This window comes from Coregonus lavaretus (genome assembly GCF_964263955.1).
Source record: "Coregonus lavaretus genome assembly, chromosome: 26".
Lineage (NCBI taxonomy): Eukaryota > Metazoa > Chordata > Actinopteri > Salmoniformes > Salmonidae > Coregonus > Coregonus lavaretus.
The window spans coordinates 42,813,548-42,836,186 of NC_140013.1; the positions used below are offsets into that span (position 1 = coordinate 42,813,548).

Here is a 22,639-nt window from a genome sequence, read left to right on the forward strand (position 1 = left end):
CAGCATCATGCTGTGGGAGTGCTTTCCTGCAGGAGGGACTGGTGCACTTCACAAAATAGATGGCATCATGAGGAAGGAAAATGATGTGGATATATTGAAGCAACATCTCAAGACATCAGTCAGGAAGTTAAAGCTTGGTCGCAAATGGCTCTTCCAAATGGACAATGACCCCAAGCATACTTCCAAAGTTGTGGCAATATGGCTTAAGGACAACAAAGTCAAGGTATTGGAGTGGCCATCACAAAGCCCTGACCTCAATCCTATAGAAAATGTGCGAGCAAGGAGGCCTACAAACCTGACTCGGTTACACCAGCTCTGTCAGGAGGAATGGGCCAAAATTCACCCAACTTATTGCGGGAAGCTTGTGGAAGGCTACCCGAAACGTTTGACCCAAGTTAAACAATTTAAAAGCAATGCTACCAAATACTAATTGGGTCTATGCACGCATCACTTCCGCATTGGCTTGGGCATTTCCGGTTACCGGAAAAAAACATTAGACAGTGACAGTAGACCGTTATGATGGTTGCCTAAAGTATCTGTTAATGATATACGGAGGGTCGTCCGGACATCCAGTACGACACCACGTAGCAAACTGGATTAAAGGCTTCAAATTTTACGTTTCTTCTTTTCTTTGCAACTTTGAAGGTAATATGCTAACGCTAGCTAGCCTGAGCTAGAAGCCTTGCTTTGGTGTTTTAAAGTCATGACTCCGTCCTGCTTCAGGTTAATCATGCTTTAAATAAAAGTTGAATCATGTGTATATACCTCTCACTTCATGTGTTTTGTACTTTTATGAAAGTATCAGGTAAAAACAGGGCTACAAATGAGATCTCTGTGAGAGCCCACTGCTACCGCTCAATGAACAAACTAAAGCCACCACACCAGCTGAGAGTAGGACTAGATTAAGTGACACGTTCAAAGTTCTGTTGAACTTGTTCAAGGTTCCGTTCAACACATGTTTTTACCCGTTTAATGTTACCACAGCTTTGATTGCCGTCGCTAAGAGAACACTTCAGAACTTTAGTGGTTTTCACGATAGCTGAACAGTGGTAGCCTAATACAGACCAGGGTAGCTGAGTGGGAATTGCCATGCTTTGTTGTTGGGTCTGTTGTAAACAAATTGGAGTTTGGTTTGAAATGTAAACAATAATGAGATGACTACTTTTTCCTGACTTGATGACTGCCATGACAGTAACATATTCCACTCAGCTATTCTTCAAACTGCTGATGTTCTACTCAAAACTGTCCTGTCATCTTTACTTCTTTCTTTATAAACATATGGCCCAACTTCCTTGCTTTTGTACTTGATGTTTCTACTTTTCAAGAGGAATTAGGAGCAAAACCTTCACTCCACTGTTGTTATTGGTACTAGGCTACAATGTTGCACCACTCACCTACTGCTCTGCCAATACTGTTTGAAGGAAGGTCAATGGCACAAGACAATAGCCGAGTGGTGCAAGACAGTAGGAAAGTGATGCAGAAAGCACAAAAGTGACACGAGACAGTAGATAAGTTGCTTCCACCAGTAAAAAGTAGAAAGAACACGTTTAGCTCCTTCTCCTGCTGCTGTAGACCCTCGTCTTTCAAAACCCCATTAAATGATGCTTCTGTGTATTTCAGATGACTGTTGCGTGATTCACAGCCAGTTGTGCTGCTGTTAAAAGCTACTGTTCCTGTGTGGCTGGGGTGTGGGATATGCAATCATTTGGTTGCATTCCTATATCAGACCGACCATTACTCTGAATGTTGCATGTCTGTCGTCCCTCCTGAAACAGAGCAGAAGTGGCATAAACCACAAACAATGGTTTGCGTCATTTCAATACCAGACAGTTGTGTGTCACATGCATACTAACATCTCTCCGAATACCATCTCATAAATAAAACAGGGAGTGAAGCCAGGACCTGTGGATGCCATGGTTGTAGTGAAGCCCAAACCAGATGCTACTCCGGCAAGTGGAATTAGGTATGCAGAGTCCAATTAAATAGGCAGACTACAATGTGTTGCGAAATAAAATGTTATTAATCGCTGTTAGATTCTCGTGTATTTCCTAGTGAAGCCTTTACTTTTCCTGATATTGTTATTCCAGATCTACACTTTACAAGGGCTACAGCGGTGAGCTACCAGACCCATCAACCCTCAACCCACTTCCTGCCTATGCTGACATGGAACCAGACTCTCTTCCCCTTCTCTGCAGAATGAACATCACATCTGACAAACAACTCGTGGACTCCATTTTTTGGCAAGGTACAAAACTGGCAGTATCCTGTCATATCAACACCCACCACCTCCACCTGACGGTGTTGTCATCCATGAGGATGCACCACCGTTCCCAAAAAGTGCCACTGGACGGTTACCATTTACAACCAACAGACTGTTCATACGAGATCATGACGGATCAAGAAAAAAGCTTCACCTCAGTTCTCTGTCTGTGACTTTGTCACAGTCACACCTGATTGAGGAAGCAACCAGATGCCGAAGTGAAACACCCGAGTGGCTCTGACATCAGTCACTGAGGAAGGAGAGAGTGACTGCTTCACATTTCCGGGAGGTAAGCCGTGTTAGAGGTACAAGCACAGCAGAAAAACTGGCAGAAAGAATTATCAGAGGGACAAGACAGACACCACTAATGAAAAGGGGGCTGGAAATGGAAGGAGGTGCGTTGAAGGACTATGCAGTTCTAAAAAAATTTAATCTGACAAAGTGTGGGCTAGTCGTGCATCCGGACGCACCTTGGCTGGGTGCATCGCCTGATGGGGTGACCCACTTGAGCCACCATCGTTTGGTCTAGTTGAAATGAAATGCCAAAATGTAGCCAGCTACATAGACTTCAAGTTCCTGAGATTTGACCACGGCCTACACAAATTGAAGGAAAGCCATTGTTATTATTGGCAAGTCCAGGGACAGTTACTCATCACAGGCATGGAATGGTGTGATTTTGTTGTCTGTGCCCACGATGACATTTTCGTGCAGCGCATTTGCTGAGACAGCACTGTATTAAGCTCCCTGAAAGAGAGATGTGATTAGTTTTTCTTTAACACATACATATCAAAATACCTCTCTATGAAAAGTAACTGAACAGACAGATGAATTATTGTACAATCATTTTAAAATTTATTTTGTCAACTGTCTTATTTACAACATTGTTATATTAAAGGGGCGCTATGTAGTTTTGGTCATTTCTTTGCTTTTTTTTCTCTATAGAGCTCCCTACATAGATATTTGGCAACTCCTATGTTTACTTGTGTCTGACTCCTCGCTCGGTCAGCCTGCCGTTTCCTCTTTCTTTGTTCTTCCGACAATGCTTTCCCAACTTTCTGCTTCTTTTTGGCCGGCTCAGCCATGACGATAAGTGTGAAAAAACTCCATCGCTACCTTTTTAGCCGGTTCCTGAATGGGCGTATGTGTGCAGTGCTGTGAAGCGATTCGTTACATCGCGAGACCTGATATCACGCGATACTTCCTGACGCTGTGGGACGGCGGCTCGCCGGCCGAAAGTTACAAGGGGGGTTTTTCCGGTCACAGGCGCTAGGAGGAAGGGACACGACCACCATTCAACTCGAAAAAAAAGTCATAGAACCATTCCAATGACTCCGAAGCTGTTCAGTTAAGGTAAATTAAGCTAAAAAAGCTGCATAGTTCCCCCTTTAATTGTCACATATACAAATTGTAACATATCAAATTATAACATACAAATACTGAGACTTTTTTGTATGCACTCTTAACTTTCTTTCTTCTCTATCCTCATTTCTGTATTATTTGGTTTCGCACTGTGTGCTTTAATTCTGTTTTTCTGTACCGAATATTGTATATATACAGATTAATAGTTGTAACTTGACTGTACGATAATCTGTGGCTCAATAAAAACATATTTTGAAAAAGAAAAAAAGACATGAATTTCATAACATATTTCATCACAGCCTATTTGTTCCATAGCCATCCATGAGTGTTCATTTTAGGATTGTGCTGCCAACATTAGCCATTGGTTGCCCAGGCTTTAACCAAGGGCCCGGTTTTGATAATTGACCAAAAGACAGGCAACTGTGTAAAGTTGATTGATGCTGCCCGGCAATGAAAGAGGGATCACTGTACTGAATAATTGATGTTCCTTAACCCTGCGAATGAGCCGCTCAATGTGGACTCTCAGTCTGGCAATAGATTGTGTCTTCCTGACCTCTGGCTCAGACACTTGTCCTCTCTTACACAGAAAGGTAGGTATGTGGACCTCGCAGGGCACACAGTCTTCTACAAGGAAAGCCTTGTCAACCATTATGGCCACAGATGGGTTTAAGATAGCCACAATGCCAGACTGCTTCAGAATCTCTTTTATTGCTGATGGCACCTTCATGGAGAGAGACGACACAAAGGTTACTGCGCCGTGAGGGGCCTTTAAATGTACAGTGTGATTTATAGTTCGAGAACACCTCACTCTGGAGCAGAAGATAACTAGGTGTTTTGGCAGCGTATTTCAGTGTGTCAGAGTGACCCTGAAAAACCTCTGTCATGTGAGATTTGACAGTCTCCTCATCCAGCCAGATACCCACATGCCCCTAGGACAGTAGACAGGAAGTTAGCCCAAATACCCAACAGCCCCTAGAACAGTAGACAGGAAGTTAGCCCAGATACCCACAGCCCCTAGTACAGTAGACAGGAAGTTAGCCCAAATACCCACAGCCCCTAGGACAGTAGACAGGAAGTTAGCCCAAATACCCAACAGCCCCTAGTACAGTATACAGGAAGTTAGCCCAGATACCCACAGCCCCTAGGACAGTAGACAGGAAGTTAGCCCAGATACCCAACAGCCCCTAGTACAGTAGACAGGAAGTTAGCCCAAATACCCAACAGCCCCTAGGACAGTAGACAGGAAGTTAGCCCATGTATTTATGATGCGGCTTACAGTTGACTGATGGATTTTTGAATCTGTGGTCCAGATCCTTCTGCATCAGACCCAATGACAAGTAATTCACGAAGAGAACCATTTTTTTGTCAGTGGGGTTGAAGAACCTGAAAAGAGGTAAGAATTCCATTATTACCTCATTACACAAATAAGATTGTTACTGGCTTAACTTTTCGAGATGATAAGATGATGCAATATATCTTGCTTTGGAAGAACAACTGTAAACCTGTGGGACATACGCGTTACATTTCCATATGTTAAGTGTCCAAACACAACATAAAAAATTGCAAGCGTGTTAGCATCCTTATTGACAGTTATACGACATCTTAAAACATTTGGCACTGAGGTCAGAAACTGGACCACGCACACGTCCGTCCTTTTGCTGACTGCTCTTCTCAGGATTTTTAAAATACAATGAATGCGCTGGTAGATCAGCCTAGATCTAGATAGATACTTTACTCATCCCGAGGGAAATTCAAGGTTTCCAGTAGCTTACAACAACACACATGCAACATTTAAACAGATAAATAATAATAATAATATGCCATTTAGCAGACGCTTTTATCCAAAGCGACTTACAGTCATGCGTGCATAAACAATTTTTTTTGTGTATGGGTGGTCCCGGGGAATCGAACCCACTATCTTTGCGTTACAAGCGCCGTGCTCTACCAGCTGAGCTACAGAGGACCATAATACTAGTCATTGTTGACAGCTCAAATACATATTAAACACATTGGACTTTTTAATTTACCTCATGTCATCATCAGAAAAACCTCATGTCATCATCAGATCCGGCAAACTGCTCCAAGCAGAACTTGCTGCTGATAGTTATCTCCTCAATTTGATTTCAATTTGTGGTCGAGGGACATATCCAGCGCAGCAGGTTCAGTACTGTTGCAGTAGTCATGGTCAGGAGGACAGTCCAATTCCACAGACGGATCATTCATGGTTTCTGTGTTGGGTTCGCTCGGTCCTTTCCCAAACTCCGGGCCGTGGGGCTGGAAGACTTAAATTGTTCCATTGAAACAGCACTGGAACAGCTCCCTTCTTCAGACGTCTGAGCCCAGCTGGAGTCGGAGGCTCTATCACATCTTCCCTTAGAAAGTGTCGGCTGCAGACTCGTGTGTTTGTTGTAAGAAAGTTGACTCGTCGAATGTTAATCACCCACCGTTTATGTAATTCACTGTCTTTGGGAAAAGTAAAAAAAAAACGAACAGAAGAATTGCATCTGGCAGACACTGTCCATTGCGGCACACAGCAGTGATGGCTGGAAGAGCTGTCATCCCGTTTTTGAAAGGACCCTTTCGTACGTTTACACGTCATCGTGTTATAAGTCAAGACGAAGTATTACAAGTAAAAACATTAACGTAAACATTAAGATAAACAACAACGACGAAAATTAACCGTTTCGGATGTTTTTGACGACAAGCATTCAATGCTAGCATACGGTAGCACAGCGTTCTACGATAACCGGACGTTTACGTCCATCCTGAGATTTAACCGGAAACACGTCATGCTCGCCTGTGCACATCGCCTATTGAATGTATGTGAACTTCTGACCCACTGGAAATGTGATGAAAGAAATAAAAGCAGAAAATAAATAATTCTCTCTACTATTATTCTGACATTTCACATTCTTAAAATAAAGTGGTGATCCTAACTGACCTAAGACAGGGAATTTTTACTAGGATTAAATGTCAGGAATTGTGAAAAGCTGAATTTAAATGTATTTGGCTAAGGTGAATGTAAACTTCCGACTTCAACTGTAAACACTGGAAACAGTCCCTTAAAATAGAGTGCTATTTGGAGCTCGCCTGGCTGTGTTCCCAATGGCTAAGTCTGCCACCAGAGGACTGGATCATGGGATGAGATGAGTGTAATGGGTTTGTATGGCTCAGCAGACTATAAAGGGATGTAGATTCCTCTAGAATACTTTATTAAAGGTCAAATGCAGCTGGGTTTTTTTTAAATCTCGATATCAAATTCTTTGTGGTTAACAAGTGCCTACTGTGATTGTTTTCAATTAAAATGGTCGAAAATGTACAGAAATAGCTTCTTAGCAAAGAGCAATTTCTCAAGCAAGAATTTTGCTAGGACTGTCTGGGAGTGGTTTGAGAGGGGAGGGGAAAACTGAAAACTAGCTGTTATTGACTGGGAGGTTTAGAACTCTCTTTCTTATTGGTCTATTAACTAATTTACTGCCTGGTGATGTCACTAGGCAGGCCAAAACTCCATCCTACCGAAACAGGCTGACATTTCTGGAGGTGTTTTCTAACAGCTCTTACACTAAAAGTATCACGTTTCAGGAGAAGATCCAGATGCAGACAGTGTCGAAGTAACAGAAGTTTATTACAAAAACGGGGCAGGCAAAATGACAGGTCAAGGGCAGGCAGAGGTCCGTTACACAGATCAGAGTCCAAAAGGTACAGAACGGCAGGCAGTCTCAGGGTCAGGGCAGACAGAGGTCAATAATCCAGGGTGGTGTGACAACGTACAGAACGGCAGGCAGGGTCAGGGCAGGCAGAATGGTCAAAACGGGGAAAACTAGAAAACAGGACCTTGAGAAAGACAGGCGCAAGGGGAAAACCGCTGGTAGGCTTGACGAAACAAAACGAACTGGCAACAGCCAAACAGAGAACACAGGTATAAATACACAGGGGATAATGGGGAAGATGGGAGACACCTGGAGGGGGGTGGAGACAATCACAAAGACAGGTGAAACAGATCAGGGTGTGACAAAAAAAGGGCATTATCATCACTTTCACAATTTCACAGTATTATTCCAAACTCATAGTGTGGAAATATATATAACACACAGGACAATCACAGTTTTTGACTGCACTGGGCCTTTAAGACATTCATGTTATATTTTAGCCTACATCCTGGTTGATGCTGAATGCTCCTGCTGGATTGGAGGAGAATGAGGATACTGATCGTACAGATAGAACACTGCAAAAAACTGGTTTCAGGTCAAAGAGGAAGAAAGCCCAAGATATTATAAGATATTATAGAATTGACTGTTAATTCATGAATGGATGTATTCATTTATTTTATTTCTTCATAGCAGCGTTCTCCCATGCTGTGAGAGTGGCTGATCCACTGGTTAGCCTACTGCCTAGTAATACTCCATGCCAAGAGCTCATGGACATTGGCTGTCAGTACTGTCCTGTCTGCCTGCTGCCTCTTAATCCTGTTTTCAACAGGACTAATCTTCTAAAGGCAGATTTACTGTCCCTTGGACTCGTGCGGTGGAGGAGATCTTTGTGGGCTATACTCAGCCTTGTCTCAGGGTAGTAGGTTGGTGGTCTGTTGATATCCCTCTGGTGGCGTGGGGGCTGTGCTTTGGCAAAGTGGGTGGGGTTATATCCTGCCTGGTTGGCCCTGTCCGGGGGTATTATCAGACGGGGCCACAGTGTCCCCCGACCCCCCCTGGTGTAATTCTCCTGTCTTATCCAGTGTCCTGTGTGAATTTAAGTATGCTCCCTCCCTCCCCTCCCGGAGGACCTGAGCCCTAGGACCATGCCTCAGGACTACCTGGCCTGATGACTCCTGGCTGTCCCCAGTCCACCTGGTCGTGCTGCTGCTCCAGTTTCCACTCTTCCTCCTGCGGCTATGGAACCCTGACCTGTTCACCGGACGTGCTACCTTGTCCCAGACCTGCTGTTTTCAACTCTCTCTCTACTGTACCTGCTATTTCAACCTCTAAATGCCCGGCTATGAAAAGCCAAGTGACATTTACTCCTGAGGTACTGACCTGTTGCAACCTCTACAACCACTGTGATTATTATCTGACCCTGCTGGTCATCTATGAACGTTTGAACATCTTGAAGAACAATCTGGCCTTAATGGCCATGTACTCTTATAATCTCCACCCGGCACAGCCAGAAGAGGACTGGCCACCCCTCAGAGCCTGTTTCCTCTCTACGTTTCTTCCTAGGTTCCTGCCATTCTAGGGAGTTTTTCCTAGCCACCGTGCTTCTATATCTGCATTGCTTGCTGTTTGGGGTTTTAGGCTGGGTTTCTGTATAGCACTTTGTGACAAAATAAATCTGATTGATTGATTGGTTCCCATTACAATCAGAAAGAGCGGTTACATAATAATCAGATTTAGCCTTTCTGATTTGTCTTACACAATGGCCTTGACCCAAGCGTAATCTCTTTTATGAATGACTTCTGATAATTCCAGAGTGTACCAGGCATTCTATCTACAGTACCTTTAACCCTTAATTTTTTGAAGGGAGCATGAATATCTACAATAGTATTGAAGACATTTGCAAAAAGGCTCAAAGTTAAATCAAGCTCAGAGATAGCTGAAATACAATCAAGGTCACTAAAATAAAGATGTGTTTATTTTAAAGCCAGTTAACTGACGTTTTTTAAGTTCCTCTTTGTGACGACACGAGGCTTAGATGTTTTGTATTCTCACGTCTCTAACACAAACAACTGGACAACGGTCACTAATATATTGGGTGAAGACACCAGTAAAAACATATTTCTCTGGTGTATTCGTTAAGATAAGATCAATCAGAGGTGACTTTGAAGGATCTTTAGGGTTGGGCCTTGTAGGCTTAGTCACCAGATGAGTTAGGTTAGGTTAGACCTGAGACCAGTACTAAAACACACCTGACCTGAGACCAGTACTAAAACACACCTGACCTGAGACCAGTACTAAAACACACCTGACCTGAGACCAGTACTAAAACACACCTGACCTGAGACCAGTACTAAAACACACCTGACCTGAGACCAGTACTAAAACACACCTGACCTGAGACCAGTACTAAAACACACCTGACCTGAGACCAGTACTAAAACACACCTGACCTGAGACCAGTACTAAAACACACCTGACCTGAGACCAGTACTAAAACACACCTGACCTGAGACCAGTACTAAAACACACCTGACCTGAGACCAGTACTAAAACACACCTGACCTGAGACCAGTACTAAAACACACCTGACCTGAGACCAGTACTATAACACACCTGACCTGAGACCAGTACTAAAACACACCTGACCTGAGACCAGTACTAAAACACACCTGACCTGAGACCAGTACTATAACACACCTGACCTGAGACCAGTACTAAAACACACCTGACCTGAGACCAGTACTAAAACACACCTGACCTGAGACCAGTACTAAAACACACCTGACCTGAGACCAGTACTAAAACACACCTGACCTGAGACCAGTACTAAAACACACCTGACCTGAGACCAGTACTAAAACACACCTGACCTGAGACCAGTACTAAAACACACCTGACCTGAGACCAGTACTAAAACACACCTGACCTGAGACCAGTACTAAAACACACCTGACCTGAGACCAGTACTAAAACACACCTGACCTGAGACCAGTACTAAAACACACCTGACCTGAGACCAGTACTAAAACACACCTGACCTGAGACCAGTACTAAAACACACCTGACCTGAGACCAGTACTAAAACACACCTGACCTGAGACCAGTACTAAAACACACCTGACCTGAGACCAGTACTAAAACACACCTGACCTGAGGGGGATCCCTTTCGCACAGAGACCAGTACTAACTGCGAGAATCCTAAAAGATCCATTGGGATTACTTTTGATTTCCAATAGGTTAAAAAGTAGTCCAATAGGATTCTAATAGAGGTGACACAAAATCCTGTAGGATTGTATTAGATTTTTTTGTTTCTTGACTAAGGTAGGCTAGATACCTGTAATAAGTGCTATACATAGCACTGGTAGGCTATGCTGCTGCTATCGTCCTTAACTCCAAGCGTTTATTGAAGTTGGATCATCTTTGGATGCCGACAGCAGTCGCACCGTTGGAAGACATACAGCTTGGACTGTAGCCTGCGAAAGCCTATTCCTGCTCTTTTCCCGCGACCCATCAAAACGCATTTGGCGTGTCATCATAGTGGTCTCTGATTGGTGGTCATCATTTGGCGTGTCATCATAGTGGTCTCTGATTGGTGGTCATCATTTGGCGTGTCATCATAGTGGTCTCTGATTGGTGGTCATCATTTGGCATGTCATCATAGTGGTCTCTGATTGGTGGTCATCATTTGGCGTGTCATCATAGTGGTCTCTGATTGGTGGTCATCATTTGGCGTGTCATCATAGTGGTCTCTGATTGGTGGACATCATTTGGCGTGTCATCATAGTGGTCTCTGATTGGTGGACATCATTTGGCGTGTCATCATAGTGGTCTCTGACTCGTTTAGACGGAACAAACTTAAACTTGCACCTTTTTTCAATGCTGATTTGAATGTCGTTAAGAAAACAGAAAGATGTCAAATAATGTTTTACCAAACATCCTTTGAATTTAAAAGTTATAATTACAAGAAGTAATCATCTAGTTTTTCTAAAGTATCTATAATCTGATTACAATATTTTTGCTGGTAATGTAACGGATTACAGTTACAGTTTTCTTGTAATCCGTTACATGTAAAGGATTACATCCCACTGGGCACAGCCGTCAATTCCACGTTGGTTACACATCATTTCATTTACAGTTTTTCCCAATTGTTTACACACTAAAACTGGTCCATGAGGCCCAATGACCCAAACCTGTAACTCATTCAGCAGAACCATACACCAAATCTGACCCAAACCTGTAACTCATTCAGCAGAACCATACACCAAATCTGACCCAAACCTGTAACTCATTCAGCAGAACCATACACCAAATCTGCAATACTACTGGCACATGTTTTGCTTTACACTCAGATTGCAATTCTATAACAAACATTTGGCAAAAACACAACACACAATTCTCTACCTTTGGCACAACCTCCACAACTAAAATATCTAAAAAGCAACACCGTTCAACAAGCTAAGCTCAATTACCAATTGATAACCTTCACTCTTCACATTGTGCAAACACTAATTGCGTAAATGTTCTCTTTGCAATCAGACCTTTTGGTATGGATAAAAAAGCTGCAGGTGAGTACTCCTGTGTTCGGAGAACAATGGAAGCGAACAAGGATATCAGGGGTGGAACAAGAACCAGGAGAGTCATCTCTGATGAAATACGGGCGACTGTGGTGCACCATGTGCTCAACCATGGTTTGACCTTGAGAGAGGCTGGGCAGAGAGCGCAGCCCAATCTGAGCCGATTCACCGTAGCATCCATCATCCGGACGTTCCAAAATAACAATCGGTATGTACCGCCGACGTTGGACCTGTCTAATACTTTTGCTACTTGACAGTAGCACTACATAAAGCACAGTAAAGACTGTAGATTCCAATACATACTGTAAGGGGAAACAAAGTCAAGGTTTCATGTATTACTGGATGGAGGAAATTGGGAGCGATACTACTTTGTAACGTGTTTAGGTTGTATGCTGTATTACTGTAGTGTTTACTGCACTGTGTGCTATTTTGTTATTGTAGAACTGAAAGACGACCACCACGTACGTGGTGGTAGACCGCGTCTATTTACAGACCAACAGGAGGCTGCCATTGTGCAAACGGTGGTTAAAAATAATGCCATGAGACTGCGGGAAATCCCAACTACAGATTATTGAAAACCCTGCCATCTTCCATAACATCACAGAGCTTATCAACCATAGCCCGCATCCTTAAGAAACACCATCTCCGGATGAAGCAAATCAACAGAGTCCCATTTGAAAGGAATTCCCAGAGAGTGAAGGATGAACGGAACAAACATGTGCAAGTAAGTCATGTATAAATCTATAAATACATCTATAAATAGTATTACACTCTTGAAACATTAGAGGCTCATTGATGTCGCCAGTGAACTTTACTGTACAGCAATTACATTATTTACCGTTGTTTCAGAGACTCGTGGAATTGGATCCAACTCATATTCATAGAGGAGGTTGGATTCAATGTAGCGAAGATGAGGAGGAAGGAAGGAACATCATTGGTCAACGTGCCGTCGTTGAGGTACCTGGTCAGCGCGGGGGGGAAATGTCACCATATGAGCAGCTATGAGCCACAATGGGGTCCTCCACCGCTATGAGGAGAGGAAGGAACATCATTGGTCAACGTGCCGTCGTTGAGGTACCTGGCCAGCGCGGGGGGAAATGTCACCATATGAGCAGCTATGAGCCACAATGGGGTCCTCCACCGCCATGCCACCCTTGGACCATACAACACCGCCCATCTCCTTCATTTCCTGAACGCCTTATATGACAATCTTTTTTCAGCCAGAGCAGAGAGGGGCCAGGTGATCCAGAGCAGAGAGGGGCCAGGTGATCCAGAGGGCCAGGTGATCCAGAGCAGAGAGGGGCCAGGTGATCCAGAGCAGATAGGGGCCCGGTGATCCTGAGCAGAGAGGGGCTAGGTGATCCAGAGCAGAGAGGGGCCAGGTGATCCAGAGCAGAGAGGGGCCAGGTGATCCTGAGGGCCAGGTGATCCTGAGGGCCAGGTGATCCAGAGCAGAGAGGGGCCAGGTGATCCTGAGGGCCAGGTGATCCAGAGCAGAGAGGGGCCAGGTGATCCTGAGGGCCAGGTGATCCTGAGGGCCAGGTGATCCAGAGCAGAGAGGGGCCAGGTGATCCTGAGCAGAGAGGGGCCAGGTGATCCTGAGCAGAGAGGGGCCAGGTGATCCAGAGCAGCAGATGTATGTTTCCATCGGGCTCCTCAGGTCCGTAACTGGTTCCATGACCATCCCACGTTTACAATTCTCTATCTCCCACCATATTCCCCATTTCTCAACCCCATTGAGGAGTTGTTTTCAGCATGACGGTGGACAGTGTATGATCGCAATCCCCATGAACGTATGACCGTTCTCCAGGCAATGGAGGAGGCCTGTGGTGACATTCCAGCAGAGTCCTATCAGGGGTGGATGTGTCAAGCCAGGAGATATTTCCCCCGCTGTCTGGCCGAGGAGAATATCGCCTGTGATGTTGATGAAAATCTGTGGCCGGACCAAAACAACAGACATGACTGATTTTGTTTTCGCAATGGAGTGTTTTTATTTTTTACATGTTAGTCATTTAGCAGACGCTCTTATCCAGAGCCACTTACAGTCAGTGAGTGCATACATTATTTTTTTCATACTGGTCCCCCGTGGGAAACGAACCCACAACCCTGGCGTTGCAAACGCCATGCTCTACCAACTGAGCCACACGGGACTTTGATTTTGATTTGACTGTATTTTGACCGTTTCTTTAACTATTCTGTACAATTGATCTAACACACAGTACAGTAATACAAATAGGACTATTTTTCTTCCTTTGCAGATGCAAAATATATTTACTGTATGTTTGCATTTGTACTGTATGTGTTCTTACAGTATGCTGTTTGACATGTATTGAGTCATGTTGAAATATAAAACTTACATTTTTGCATTTGTGTTCCTTTCTTGTTTCGGTACACACAAACAATATACAGTATAACAACAACATCAGTCTTTACACTGAAATAGGTTCTGATAGTAGTGTTTTGAATATGTCACATTAGTTTGATCTCAGTTGTCACTAAGTTTGATTAATTTGATGTGTGTGTGTGTGTGTCTCATTTGTATGCAGAGTTTCACTATGAACAGGAAGTACATGATTCTGATTACTGTGTTTCATTTTGCAAGATGTCAGTGGGGTTTGGGGAAATTGGCTAACTGTTTTGTGTTCTGAGTACCTGAGATGTGTTTTCAGCAAACGTGTGTTAACAATTGGGGAAAAACTGTAATTCAACCAGTGTGTGCCCAGTGGGATGTAATCCGTTACTTCACAACCCATGTGGGTGGGGAGGGTTCTTGTGTCCAGCGGTAGCTAAATGAGGCCTGGCTGGCCACAGTAGCTTGGGATCCATGACTACATTTGACCTTGTGGGCTCAGAGATTCCCTTTGAAGATGTTAATCCCAACAATCCAGCGCTATAGTGTTCGGGGAGTTCAGCCTGAAGCTGCGTCCCGCTGGTCATGGATATGACACGTTTTCCCCCCCCTCACTGTTCTCTGGGTGAGACGTCTCTGTCCAACGAGCCAAACATGGACCCACACTTTTACGCTGGCGTGCCAAGATGTCCCCAGGTTCTTGGAATAGTCGTCCAGTTATCCCATTATAGGGTTATCTCTTTTTTTAGTAACCGGGGGGCTTTACTCAAGCAGATTAAGACAAGAGTCAATGCGGCAAGAGTCAGCCAGTTGCAGGGTTTGTTCTCCACTACGCCTCACCTCCCTCCGCCAACCTGCTAGCTAGCGCTCTGCAGGCCCAGGCCCACACACCCACACCTCTCTCCTAGGCAGAAGCAGGACGTGTCTGTAGGAATAAAGAAGTATGGGTGCCTACGAGTCTAACCTGGATGATATCCTGGCAGAGGACATGCACCACTGGTATAACAAGTTCATGAAGGAGTCACCTTCAGGACTCATCACGTTGTTTGAGCTGAAGACCATGCTGGAGATGCAGGGGATGACAGAGGAGGCTAGCAGCTATGTGGACCAGGTCTTCTTTACCTTCGACATGGACGGGGTAAGAAGAAACTGTATGCAGACCCCCATCCTCCTCTCTCTCTCTCTCTCGTCTCTTTATTCTGTCTGTCACAGACATGGTTCCATCAGGAATACAAAGACGACTGATGAGTAATGGCAACTGATGGATGATTAATGAATTATGAATTGATTTGATTAATGTACAGTGGGGGAAAAAAGTATTTAGTCAGCCACCAATTGTGCAAGTTCTCCCACTTAAAAAGATGAGAGAGGCCTGTAATTTTCATCATAGGTACACGTCAACTATGACAGACAAATTGAGAAAAAAATTCCAGAAAATCACATTGTAGGATTTTTAATGAATTTATTTGCAAATTATGGTGGAAAATAAGTATTTGGTCACCTACAAACAAGCAAGATTTCTGGCTCTCACAGACCTGTAACTTCTTCTTTAAGAGGCTCCTCTGTCCTCCACTCGTTACCTATATTAATGGCACCTGTTTGAACTTGTTATCAGTATAAAAGACACCTGTCCACAACCTCAAACAGTCACACTCCAAACTCCACTATGGCCAAGACCAAAGAGCTGTCAAAGGACACCAGAAACAAAATTGTAGACCTGCACCAGGCTGGGAAGACTGAATCTACAATAGGTAAGCAGCTTGGTTTGAAGAAATCAACTGTGGGAGCAATTATTAGGAAATGGAAGACATACAAGACCGCTGATAATCTCCCTTGATCTGGGGCTCCACGCAAGATCTCACCCCGTGGGGTCAAAATGATCACAAGAACGGTGAGCAAAAATCCCAGAACCACACGGGGGGACCTAGTGAATGACCTGCAGAGAGCTGGGACCAAAGTAACAAAGCCTACCATCAGTAACACACTACGCCGCCAGGGACTCAAATCCTGCAGTGCCAGACGTGTCCCCCTGCTTAAGCCAGTACATGTCCAGGCCCATCTGAAGTTTGCTAGAGTGCATTTGGATGATCCAGAAGAGGATTGGGAGAATGTCATATGGTCAGATGAAACCAAAATATAACTTTTTGGTAAAAACTCAACTCGTCGTGTTTGGAGGACAAAGAATGCTGAGTTGCATCCAAAGAACACCATACCTACTGTGAAGCATGGGGGTGGAAACATCATGCTTTGGGGCTGTTTTTCTGCAAAGGGACCAGGACGACTGATCCGTGTAAAGGAAAGAATGAATGGGACCAAGTATCGTGAGATTTTGAGTGAAAACCTCCTTCCATCAGCAAGGGCATTGAAGATGAAACGTGGCTGGGTCTTTCAGCATGACAATGATCCCAAACACACCGCCCGGGCAACGAAGGAGTGGCTTCGTAAGAAGCATTTCAAGGTCCTGGAGTGGCCTAGCCAGTCTCCAGATCTCAACCCCATAGAAAATCTTTGGAGGGAGTTGAAAGTCCGTGTTGCCCAGCGACAGCCCCAAAACATCACTGCTCTAGAGGAGATCTGCATGGAGGAATGGGCCAAAATACCAGCAACAGTGTGTGAAAACCTTGTGAAGACTTACAGAAAACGTTTGACCTGTGTCATTACCAACAAAGGGTATATAACAAAGTATTGAGAAACTTTTGTTATTGACCAAATACTTATTTTCCACCATAATTTGCAAATAAATTCATAAAAAATCATACAATGTGATTTTCTGGATTTTCTTTCCTCATTCTGTCTGTCATAGTTGACGTGTACCTATGATGAAAATTACAGGCCTCTCTCATCTTTTTAAGTGGGAGAACTTTTTTTTCCCCACTGTATGAATATAGTGCTGTTCAAGATGCTCACAGTAAGGGGGGGAAACTCTCCTCATCCACCAGCGCTGTGTGGCACCCACCTGCGTGATGCATGGTCGGTAGCCACTTGTAACATAATGCTCGCCACACGTCAGCGGACCACACAGGATGCCATCATCCACCGTGCCCCCTTTGAACTTTCTAAGCCTATAGCTCGGGTTGAAATACTTTACTTACATAACGTATCGTTGATGATTTGCCTGTAAGAAACTGTTATAATCTCCATATAACTCAGCTATGAACCCTTTGAATGCTTTCTTATTGTTGACATAGACCATCCTTGAGAGGCAACTTTATTAGGCTATTATAATTACATTAGGTGTAGGCGTTAACCAGAAAGTTATTGTAAGTATCTCTTCTCTTTTTTTTTTGTCTAACAATCATATTTCTCTCTCTCTCTTCCAGGATGGATATATAGACTTTGTAGAATACATAGCAGCCGTCAGTCTGATGCTGAAAGGAGAAATCAACCAGAAACTGAAGTGGTACTTCAAACTTTTCGATCAGGACGGAAACGGCAAAATTGACCAAGATGAAATGGGGACAATATTCAAGGTGGTGTTTCTGTATTTATTTATTATTCTGTCCGTTTAGTTGCTGTGATTTTATACAGGGATGTTTATCAGGCTCAGGGCCTGAAGAACATTATAAACTCTCTATATCTCCTCTGAAAATAGACTTCAGTAGAGCAGGGAGATTAACTGTGAAGGGTTCAGAAAGGTTTAAATAGCCGACAACTAGACAGTACACACCAACAAAGGGTTGCTAATCTAATCCTAACCTAATTCTATCCTTCACTACTGTCTGTCGTCGATGAATCTGCTGCTTCGCTAGCTAGCGACACTGGCAATTATATAGCACAAAAAAGATACTGTCGAATTTTGAGCTGGATTTCAGTGCCTTATTCATCATATTAGAGATGTCCTATTTAAGTCACCACAAAGCCGCAGTCATTAAAACTTTTCTTATCCTGTTTAGAGGAAACGTTTACTATAAGAGTATTTTTTTTTAAAGGCAAATCAGTTAAACTAAGAAAGTATACATAAAAAATAAAAATACGTAACGGTTCACTGACTGTTGTGGATTGGCTTGATAGCCTCAAACAGTCCGAATAGTCAATGGACTCTTATCTGGGGACGTATTCTGGACCTAGTGTTTACGCTTTACATCTCAGAGTAGACCAATCAGACAGAGAAGTAACCATCGTGCTACTGACTACTCAATATCTTATAGGGCAATGGAGTCTGAGTCATCACTAAGTAATCACTAAGTCATCACTGGAGTCATCACTAAGTCATCACTGGAGTCATCACTAAGTCATTTTATGAATGCTGCGGCAAATGTTCCAATTATCTGGCCTTCCTCCCAAAGTGTGCACTTGTTCAATTCCTTTTACTGATTTGAAAGGAAATGACTGGTAAAAGAAATACGGTGGAAAGGTCCCAGTACTTGTGGGAAGCAATGGATGAGTGCACACTTCAGGAGAAAGGAGGTATTATTATAGGCCCCAATGTGTTGTGGGGACTCACTAAGGACATGATACTGTTGAAATACTGTTGTATACCTCAGACACAGTAGACCTGATTGATTGATATTTGGGTAAAACTGACTTAGTGATGACTCCAGTGATGACTTAGTGATGACTTAGTGATGACTCACAGTTATTTTTTTTTTGAAAAGTACCAAGAACCCCAGAGGATGATAGAACCTCAGAGGATGATAGAACCCCAGAGGATGATAGAACCCCAGAGGATGATAGAACCCCAGAGGATGATAGGACCCCAGAGGATGATAGGACCCCAGAGGATGATAGGACCCCAGAGGATGATAGAACCCCAGAGGATGATAGGACCCCAGAGGATGATAGGACCCCAGAGGATGATAGGACCCCAGAGGATGATAGGACCCCAGAGGATGATAGAACCCCAGAGGATGATAGAACCCCAGAGGATGATAGAACCCCAGAGGATGATAGAACCCCAGAGGATGATAGGACCCCAGAGGATGATAGGACCCCAGAGGATGATAGGACCCCAGAGGATGATAGAACCCCAGAGGATGATAGAACCCCAGAGGATGATAGGACCCCAGAGGATGATAGGACCCCAGAGGATGATAGAACCCCAGAGGATGATAGGACCCCAGAGGATGATAGGACCCCAGAGGATGATAGGACCCCAGAGGATGATAGGACCCCAGAGGATGATAGAACCCCAGAGGATGATAGAACCCCAGAGGATGATAGGACCCCAGAGGATGATAGGACCCCAGAGGATGATAGGACCCCAGAGGATGATAGGACCCCAGAGGATGATAGGACCCCAGAGGATGATAGAACCCCAGAGGATGATAGGACCCCAGAGGATGATAGGACCCCAGAGGATGATAGGACCCCAGAGGATGATAGAACCCCAGAGGATGATAGAACCCCAGAGGATGATAGGACCACAGAGGATGATAGAACCCCAGAGGATGATAGGACCCCAGAGGATGATAGGACCCCAGAGGATGATAGGACCCCAGAGGATGATAGAACCCCAGAGGATGATAGGACCACAGAGGATGATAGAACCCCAGAGGATGATAGGACCACAGAGGATGATAGGACCACCGAGGATGATAGAACCCCAGAGGATGACATGAAAGCATAAAAACCCTTATTTCTAATGATATTCTCTGTGACTTCAGCTCTTCGTTCTGTTTTGATTACTTCAGGCTATCCAGGACATTACCCGATGTTATGACCCTCCTACGGAGGAGATTGTGACCCTCATCTATGAGAAGGTTGACATCAATAACGAAGGTAAGAATTATCAACATTTAGAGATGTAAATGTATTGAAATGGGTGAGCTTACCCGCAATACAGATAGGTATTATTGGGGGTGGAATTTAAGTTAGCTTTTTAATGCTTTAATTGCTATCCTCTGGGGATCCAATGAATATCTTGTTCTATATATTTTTTTACCAAAATAAATTATATTCAACTCAATTAATTCTTCACACCTCCAGGTGAGTTGACTCTAGAGGAGTTTATCGAAGGAGCCAAGGACCACCAAGACATCATGGAGATGTTGGGAAAGATGATGGACCTCACCAACGTTCTAGAGATCATCGTCAACGGACAGAGAAAGCAGGTCAAATCATCAAAATGATGATGACGTCACTTCCTGTTGCACTTCCTGTTTGATGGACTCAGACTGTACAGAATGCAACGCAGAAAAGGTTGTTGAGAAAGAATACGATTGTTTTCTTTCTTTGTCTGGGACGGAAAGCAATTATGGTGGAATTTTTAATATATAATATATGGAGGAAATGTATAAATGAACAAACGACGAACGTGAGCATCTTGATGAGAAGGTGGATATACGTGAGTGGGAGTGAGCCATGTCCCAAATCTCCATTGACCAAGAAGACTGAGTTGATTGAAGCATAATGGAACCCGTCTTGTCCACTCTATGTTCTCGATTTCTACATCCCCATTCCCAAAGTCCCATCATAGAGTTAACAACGGTGGAAACCCTCTAGACAATGATTACACCAATCAAAGACTTTGAGATCAATGACAGGAAGTGTGAAAGTGCCCACTTTGGGAGAAGGGTAGAGAATTGTGATGCAACCTATATGTTCTCTCTATGTGTGTATCACCTGAGTGGAGCAGAGGAGAGATCTCTTCCTCATCTTCCTCCTCTTCCTCCTTCTGGTGCTCTCTCTAGTCACCACAACTCTCTCTAGTCACCACAGCTCTCTCTAGTCACCACAACTCTCTCTAGTCACCACAGCTCTCTCTAGTCACCACAGCTCTCTCTAGTCACCACAGCTCTCTCTAGTCACCACAGCTCTCTCTAGTCCTCCTCCTCTGTCACCACAGCTCTCTCTAGTCACCACAACTCTCTCTAGTCACCACAACTCTCTCTAGTCACCACAACTCTCTCTAGTCACCACAACTCTCTCTAGTCACCACAGCTCTCTCTAGTCACCACAGCTCTCTCTAGTCACCACAGCTCTCTCTAGTCCTCCTCCTCTGTCACCACAGCTCTCTCTAGTCACCACAACTCTCTCTAGTCACCACAACTCTCTCTAGTCACCACAGCTCTCTCTAGTCCTCCTCCTCTGTCACCACAGCTCTCTCTAGTCACCACAACTCTCTCTAGTCACCACAACTCTCTCTAGTCACCACAACTCTCTCTAGTCACCACAGCTCTCTCTAGTCACCACAACTCTCTCTAGTCACCACAGCTCTCTCTAGTCCTCCTCCTCTGTCACCACATCTCTCTCTAATCCTCCTCTTCCTCTGTCACCACAGCTCTCTCTAGTCACCACAGCTCTCTCTAGTCCTCTGTAACGGTCTTAAAACACACTTTGTCACCAAGTGATACATTGTTCTTAAGGGTCTTTTAAGAGAGGATGTATAACTGCTGTTGACAGACAGTGTGCAGGACTGATATCCATCCATCCATCCATCCTACCCACCTACCTACCGAGTAGAGCGCTATATGGACTCTGCCTAGTTACAGCTCATCATTGGCTGCTCGTTGAGCCTTTAATGGTGTAATAAGCCAGGATTCAGCGAATGCATCTGCCTTCTGGAAGCCAGCCCTCATACCATAAACACACGAGTTTGGAACATTAGGGAAATGTAGGGTCATTCTCTGGCTGGTGACTAGGATTCTCTGGCTGGTGACTAGGATTCTCTGGCTGGTGACTAGGATTCTCTGGCTGGTGACTAGGATTCTCTGGCTGGTGACTAGGATTCTCTGGCTGGTGACTAGGATTCTCTGGCTGGTGACTAGGATTCTCTGGCTGGTGACTAGGATTATCTGCATTCCTATTCCTATTCAGGATAAATGATTTAAAGAAACTGAATAGGTGTATTGTATATCCTCTTATTTTAAATAAACGGAATGGAATTGTTGTTTTTCAAAACAATGATGGTACTTTATATATATTTGAGAGAAAAAAAAGTATATTTCCAAAGTAAAAGGTCCAGGTTTCTGAGTCACTAAAGATGTTCCATAGATTGTTTTTGACTGCATGTTGAAAGTGACAGTTCATTCTAAATTCCCACCTGTGTCCCATGGGTTGGGACTGATCTCTACTGTTTGGGTTCTGGCTGTGTCCCATGGGTTGGGACTGATCTCTGCTGTTTGGGTTCTGGCTGTGTCCCATGGGTTGGGACTGATCGCTGCTGTTTGGGTTCTGGCTGTGTCCCATGGGTTGGGACTGATCTCTGCTGTTTGGGTTCTGGCTGTGTCCCATGGGTTGGGACTGATCTCTGCTGTTTGGGTTCTGGCTGTGTCCCATGGGTTGGGACTGATCTCTGCTTTTTGGATTCTGGAAACGTCAGACAAACGTTGTTTCACTTGAATAATGTATCCATGGACCTACTGTATGATTAAAAACGGAATGGTTTGTTTTGATTTACTGACTGACTATTACGATTGTAGAACGATTGTCACAACAACGAATCATATACCGGAAATGTTATTTAAAAGGTTGTGTGTGTATTTTGCTTAAACGTGAATTTGGGTTG

The 22,639-nt window shown here is 44.1% G+C and overlaps 1 protein-coding gene across 1 annotated transcript; it reads left to right on the forward strand.

Annotated features, from left to right (window-relative positions):
• Nucleotides 1-15,136: 15,136 nt before the first annotated feature.
• guca1c (guanylate cyclase activator 1C) lies at nt 15,137-20,261 on the forward strand (the record flags this gene model as incomplete). Its single annotated transcript, XM_084143264.1, has 4 exons — nt 15,137-15,331; nt 17,514-17,663; nt 19,824-19,911; nt 20,119-20,261. The coding sequence occupies 4 exons, from the start codon at nt 15,137-15,139 to the stop codon at nt 20,259-20,261; spliced, it is 576 nt and encodes a 191-aa protein (XP_083999390.1).
• Nucleotides 20,262-22,639: the final 2,378 nt, after the last annotated feature.